This window comes from Poecilia reticulata, chromosome 2 (assembly GCF_904066995.2).
Source record: "Poecilia reticulata chromosome 2, P_reticulata-male-v2, whole genome shotgun sequence".
Lineage (NCBI taxonomy): Eukaryota > Metazoa > Chordata > Actinopteri > Cyprinodontiformes > Poeciliidae > Poecilia > Poecilia reticulata.
Window position 1 is genome coordinate 22,431,495 of NC_088831.1, and position 6,710 is coordinate 22,438,204.

Genomic DNA, 6,710 nt, shown 5'->3' on the forward strand with positions numbered 1-6,710 from the left:
AACTATCAAGTATGCAGTCTTTCATTGTGGTAAAAAAAATATATACATATATATACACACAAAACAAATCACTTTTATTGAATTAAGTAAAACATTTAGCAAAAATCATTAAAAACATGATTATGTGTGCATACACAAGACAGTTTATTTCACATTCGCTTCATTAAGTTCATGTTTAACAGCATATTAAGTGCTCTTGTAGAGAAAAAGCATTGAAAAACAAAAAAAAAAGTAATTTTTCACAAAAACATTTTTAGATCAAACCTCAATAAAGCATTTCAAAGCTCGACTCTTGTTATTTCAGTCGCAACATGTCTCATTAGGTTTTTGTAAACGGTTATGTAGTGTCATCGGAGTGCTTATATTTTGAAAAGCAGCCAGTTTTCCAGATACTAAGGTTTGAACTTTTGGGCAAACTCCTCCATCGCTGCCAGGAGTTTCTCCTCCTCCTGCGGAGAGGAGCGGGACGAGGCCAGGGGGAGGTGTGTCGCCACCGGCTTACGATCTGAAGAACAGACACAGGAATGTGTGACCGTGAGGAAGATGATTACAAGAACCAGAATGAACAGAACTGCGTCAGAGACAGTTCCCACTAATATTATGAAGAGGAATGCTGCACATTTAAATCCTTATTTCGCCCTCAAATTTTGGCTAATCTTGTTTAAAAAGAATAATTTAATCCTAAAATAAATTCCCATTGCCATATTTTACAGGACTAAAACATGACTTTTAATGCATGTCTACTAGCTTTCAGAATGTTTTTCCTTCGTGCCACTTGGATGAAATTCAAGACTTTTATCAAAATAAAATTCCTTATACAGTAGAAGGTCCAAGCTTTATTGAACAGAATGCATCATAAGGGTTGGCACCAGTAACGGCAAAGACGAATGTCTGTTAAATTTACATTTTCCCTTGATAGACGCAAAAAGCTAGCTAGAAAATGTATATTAACAGCTAGTTAGCACAGTAACATCAACCGCCTCAAGTCACAGAATGAAGATGTCTGCATCCGACTCAAATGTTTGCCTGACAGAAAAATAAACTACGTAGAATATATGAGATAAAATAGTCCCGCCACAACATTGTAAACATATTAAGTTGTAAACATATTAAAGGCCAACATAATTTTTTTTAATGAATTCAAGTCATTTTAAGATCCTGAATTTAAGACTTTTTAAGGACGCTTGGACACCCTCCTACAGATTATTTCAAAAGTTTAATCAAATGTACAGAAGCAAGGATTCACACTCATGAATCGACCACAACTGATTTGGAAACAACGAGGGATTTCTCACCTTGAAAGAACTGCCCGCTCGGCAGCTTGACGGCGGCAGGCGATACGGCGAGCCACACCACCGTGTCTGCCCCCATGGCCTCCGTCCTCAGCTTGGACTGCATCTTGGCGTGAAACGAAGGCATGGAGGACTGCACGGCTACAAGAGAAAACACAAAACCAAAGCCTCTGTCACAAGCAGACTATGGAAAATTTTTGTTTTCCTGTTTATTGACAAGAATCCATCTGTGAAAGTCCTCTACAAGCTAAACACAAAGCAGTCTAAAGGATTTGAGTGGCGATAAAGACGTAATGGCGGCGCTTTACCCGGCGTGTCGGCCCAGCCGGGGTGCATTGAGGAGAAGTGGATCTCTTTGTGCTGAGAAGCCCACCTCTCTGTGAGGATCACCTGTTGTCTCTGAAACACAGTAAGAAGTACCAACGTGTGAGTGTGGCTTCAGGGTTTTGGATACACAAATTTCAGACTTTTTAAGTACACCTTGGGTTACTTCTATAGAAATCAGTGTGGAAGGACAGTCTTACCTTATTCTGAGCGTACGCCATGGTGCCGTCGAAAGTGCCCTTCTCAAACTGGAGGTCGTCCACGTTGAGCTTCTGAGTGAGCATACCGCCCGAAGACACGGTGATCTGAGGAGACACACAGCAGCCGTCGTTTCAAAACGTCACCCTTTCTGATCCGGCCCAATCGGTTGGCGAGTCACGCGTTTGTCTTATCGGAACTGAACCCACCACTCTCGGGTCTTCCACCTTCTTCAGTGTGGGAATCAGTGCAGTGGTGAGAATGTAGGTACCTGGAAGTAAAGATGAAAAGAAAGGGAAAGGTTGCTTTTAACAATTGTAACAACATACTGTTGAAGCATGTTCCAACATCTTCCTTTGTTCTGTGACTTTAAGCACTTACTCAAAAGGAAGAGGTGCTTTGTTTACTCACCGAGCGTGTTTGTGGCAAAGTTCTTTTCCAAGCCCTCCTCCGTTAGCTCCCTCTGGTTGACCATGCAGCCCGCGTTATTGATCTAAGACAAAGACCGTAAGAAGAAAGCAACGACAAAACGGCGGGAGCGACTCACAGAGCAGAAAGTGGCATGGATCCGCAAACACCTACCAGCACGTGCAGCTTGTTGTTTTGAGAGAAGCTCTGCGCAAACTCCCACACCTGCCTGGCACTCGACATGTCCACGATGTGGACGTGAATGTTCTTCAAAGAGAAGGGAAGCAATTATTATTATTTTTTTTTTCTATGTCTTCACCATTTCTGCAACGATTCCATTCTTCAAGGGGTCAGAAATTCATTGTTAGATCATTATTTGTTTTTCTTCTTTTTTTGCATTTTGTCACTTTGCAACTGACTGAGCTGGAATCAGTTTTGTGTAAAATCAGTTCTCAGATCTGTCACCCAATAGTGGGGCACAGTTAAGTATTTTTCCCACATTTCTCTCTGTATCAATAAAAGATTTTCTGCTCAACACATTTCCACCCGAGCTCCTTTACTGTTGCCAGCGACGGCCTTGGGTGACAAGATTTTATAGAGCAAAAGAGCAGGTCACTGAATGCATATGGGCCCATACAGCTGTGTCCAGAGGTGCTCTGAAGGAAAAAACATTTCAAAGTTACAAATTAACAGAAAGGTGTGGACTGGCTTGCATCTGGGCCTTTTTCTTCCCTAAAGATGTCGTGATTTATGTTTACAGTCGAGAAAAAGACACTAAAATTACCTCATTTTTACTCTGCGCCACAATGTCTCCTTTGGCCGTCTCTGCTCTTTCCTTGTTTCGACAAACCATGTGAACAGTTCCCCCTGCAGGATCAATTCAAATCCTCGTCAGTGGATTACTTCGGACAAGACCTCGATTATAACAAAGGCTTTTATGCGAAATGCACTTATTTAACAAAAAAAAAAATAAAAAAAAATGTAATTTCTGCATGTAAGTAAGAGATGTGTGTTGCTGCCATTTTATTTTTCCCTTGATACCTATAAACAGAAACTTTCAAATGATTTGTTTCCAGCCTGGGGAGCAGAGGTGACGTCACACTGGGTGCACAGCACAGCCGTCGCTGCATTCGAGTCTCATTTTTACAGTAGTAATTTTGCACACCAAACTGTTTTGTTTTTTAAAATCGATTTGCGCTTAGTTGTGGAGCATCCACAGAGGGGAGGGAGGTAAAAAGACAAACCCGATACAACGCTCACCTCTTTTGGCAATTTCCTGTGCTGTTGCTTTCCCTATCCCGCTGTTGGCGCCTGTGACCATAAAGCACCTGTCGCTCAGGTTTACATCCAGGTCGGCCGGAGAGAAATGCTTCGCTGCAGCTTCATAGCCGCTCCTGTTAAAAAAAATGATCAGAGGATACCACAGTCAGCAATGTTCATACCTAGAAAGAAGTCATGTGAGGACCATCTCAAGTGTTTTCTGTGTTATGACTAAATTGTCTTTTGAGCTGAGTTTTCCTTCTGCTGCCAACAATGAAAGTTAGAGGGCGCTAATCATTTTTCCCTCTTCATCATTTCATGTTTTTTCATCCACCAACTTATAAGGGAGACCTTTCATGACGATAATTTACTACAGTTCACTCACAGTAACTCCTAATATGTCTGCATTTTATCTGTGTACATTCATGCAGGTAATATTCAGAGGTAAAACAAAATCAAATGATGTCTTTTCTTCTTTTTTGCCGTTCAGTCAGCAATGCTTTCTAGAACGTTATTAGTTCTAGATTGCAACATTCATCTTTATGAAAACAATGAACTTTTAACCTTATGTTATTATTATTACTATTATATTGAAGGTGCAACAGCCGCGCCCCTTCGCCATATAACATCTTGAGTAACTGGATGACCACTGAATCAATCATCGCTAACAGCAACACGTTGTTTAACCTTGGAAAATGTTTTAAGTTTGTTGAAATTACACAAGAACCGAGTGGTAAATGTTACGCAAATCTTAAAAACTACAAAACTAGTGTTCACTAGCTAATGTACAGCGATGTGCACTTACTTTGTGTACTCCTGCAGTCCTTTCACGAACCAGACGGCATTCCTGTAAATAGACATGTCCTCGTTTAGGCAGCAGCTGCTTGATTTGGCCGTATAGACTGAAGAGAGTTATCCATAAGAGGGTGTATTTATTAACTGTTTGTTTCGTAAGAATGACTAAAACGTGGGTTGGCTAGGAGTCACGTGTTTCTCAACCGGAAGTACGTTTTGTAATATGTTTCTATAGCACACCTAGTGGATCTTTCGGTTTTCTGACTTCAGATTTCCCTGTAAAATTTAAGAATTTAGTGTTTTCAGAGATATCCCAAAAAAGAAAGACTAAAACAACCTCAATGACTTACATCACGCCACACCGTTGTCTAGTACTTAATCATGCAGTTTCGTCGGGATCCATACAGTTGTCAGGATGGCCGAGTGGTCTAAGGCGCCAGACTCAAGGGTGAAACCTTCCTGTGAATCGGGTATTCTGGTCTCTGAATGGAGGCGTGGGTTCGAATCCCACTTCTGACAATACCTTTTTAAAACGTCCTCAATTAAGAAAAATAGTCTATTTAATTTAAAATTTAACACTCAAGTGATGTGACTCGTATTTGGAAAGGTTTTTTTTTGTGAAAATATTTTACATTAAATCGTTACTTAATCATCAAATGTGTTTTAGTCAACAGTTCACTTAAGCTAGGTAGTTTTTTTTATGCTGCTGTAAAGTTTTTGTAGAATAGTCGGATTCCTAAAAATGACAGAGCATCAAATGTGGACAAAAAAAGGACACGGAAAGACAACAGATAACTGATCTGCAAAAAAAATGTAATTTGGCATTTGATACATTTTCACAAAGAGATTACATACAAAGCCAAAACATGAGTCTTAATATGGAGCTCTGAGGATCTCCTCCTGCCCTGTAGGATACTGGGAGAACTGAATAAATTATTCATCAGCTGATGGTTCCAGCTGATGAATAATTTGAAAACCAGCTGAAAGCGCATAAGGTCAACTTTGTCAAAGTCTTTACAAATCATGGAAAGAGTTATTAGATATAAATCAAAACTGAGTGTTGGATAACTGCTTAATAAAAGTAGAAAATTAAAACATAAGTTGATTCAGTCGTTTTTTTGTGTGTAATTTCAATATTGATAATCTAATACGAGGTGTACGGAAATACTTTGGAAATACTACGGCGCTTCACTAATGCCTCTCGCCCGCTGACTGCTGTGATACGCAGCTTTCGCTCTCACCGCTTTGCTGAACAGGCAAAAATACTGAAGGAAGTTCTAAATAAGTTTACATGAGGTCCCCGGATGGAACCACATGATACATTGTTACTTCGGATTATGTAAACAACGAAATAAAAACAATATAAAGATAAACGTTTCACAAATGCTGACGGTAGGAGAGGTAATTTGGACTTTACAGTAAGAGGAGGCGGAGTTGTCAGGATGGCCGAGCGGTCTAAGGCGCCAGACTCAAGGTGAAATCCTTCCTGTGAAGCGGGACTTCTGGTCTCCGATTGGAGGCGTGGGTTCGAATCCCACTTCTGACAGCAACTTTTTTTGGTCACGTCAAAGACTTAACTTTTGCTTTGATAAGTGTTTCAGATTGTCGCAATTAAACCAAATCGTTCTTAGGGTTAGCGTAGGTAAAAGAGAACATAAAAAGATCAATTCGTTTACGCATTTTAATAAACACTGCATAAAAAAAAACAACAAAAATGTCACAGCAATATCAGTCATGATATAAAAGTACAGTAAATGTATGAATAAACTGGTAGAAAAAAATGTAATATTGAGATAAAAGCAAGTCGAGTTGTCCTCTGTCTGTTAAATTTACTAACTTATACAAATAGTATGCAGTATTGGGTTTGTATAAAAAGCAAGGAGGGACATAGATTTTGCTAAAACACCAGTTAAAATGTATTTATTTAAAAAATAATTAAATGAATGATCAAACTTTACCTTAAGTATCACAGTTTCACAGAACCTATTTTGTAACAAAACACACTGATATAGATAAGGCTCTTAGGGATCTAATTCCCCCAACTTCACAGATAGCAAACCGTTCTTAGTCCTCTAAATCATTTATTTTTGCCAAATTTTTAACTATATTTCTCTTAAACTCTACAGGAAGAAGGAAACCAAAGTCAATCTTTAACAAACTTTATTAGTTCTAGAAAGCAACATTTATCTTTTCAATTTCCCCAAATTATTGATACATTTTAAAACGTATTAGAATTAGGAGCAGCAGACCAGAAACCCCAGCGGTTCTGCAATCAGCCACTAGGAGTCAGTATTGTTGTAAACAAACATCACAGAGTTTCTCTTTCCTAATTCTATCCCTAGTGGATTACAACGCAACCAACCACTGGAGGTTTTATTTCTGACATGTAAAGTTGTATCTTAAACAGTAATTTTGCAAAGTCAAATTGGACTG

The 6,710-nt window shown here is 39.2% G+C and overlaps 1 protein-coding gene and 2 non-coding genes across 3 annotated transcripts; 2 read left to right on the forward strand and 1 right to left on the reverse strand.

Moving 5' to 3' along the window:
* Nucleotides 1-53: 53 nt before the first annotated feature.
* On the reverse strand, nt 54-4,478 carry dhrs12 (dehydrogenase/reductase (SDR family) member 12). Its single transcript, XM_008432591.3, has 10 exons — nt 4,288-4,478; nt 3,483-3,616; nt 3,007-3,089; nt 2,397-2,489; nt 2,226-2,307; nt 2,024-2,085; nt 1,817-1,921; nt 1,601-1,691; nt 1,296-1,433; nt 54-505 (listed from the first exon to the last, which is right to left on the reverse strand). The coding sequence occupies exons 1-10, from the start codon at nt 4,341-4,343 to the stop codon at nt 393-395; spliced, it is 957 nt and encodes a 318-aa protein (XP_008430813.1). The 5' UTR covers nt 4,344-4,478; the 3' UTR covers nt 54-392.
* Nucleotides 4,479-4,686: 208 nt separating this feature from the next.
* On the forward strand, nt 4,687-4,796 carry trnal-caa (transfer RNA leucine (anticodon CAA)). The gene is made up of 2 exons: nt 4,687-4,724; nt 4,751-4,796. It is a non-coding gene; the product is annotated as a tRNA-Leu (tRNA).
* Nucleotides 4,797-5,713: 917 nt separating this feature from the next.
* Nucleotides 5,714-5,823, forward strand: trnal-caa (transfer RNA leucine (anticodon CAA)). Its single transcript has 2 exons — nt 5,714-5,751; nt 5,778-5,823. It is a non-coding gene; the product is annotated as a tRNA-Leu (tRNA).
* Nucleotides 5,824-6,710: the final 887 nt, after the last annotated feature.

Bases quoted from the DNA above. Each gene is read 5' to 3' on its own strand.
- dhrs12 (XM_008432591.3), bottom strand. From the start codon at position 4,343: ATGTCTATTTACAGGAATGCCGTCTGGTTCGTGAAAGGACTGCAGGAG. The intron at 3,090-3,482 runs GTGAGCGTTGTA...TTGATCCTGCAG, and splicing joins ACAGGAAATTGCCAAAAGAG to GGGGAACTGTTCACATGGTT. The intron at 506-1,295 runs GTGAGAAATCCC...TCTGTTCTTCAG, and splicing joins GAGCGGGCAGTTCTTTCAAG to ATCGTAAGCCGGTGGCGACA.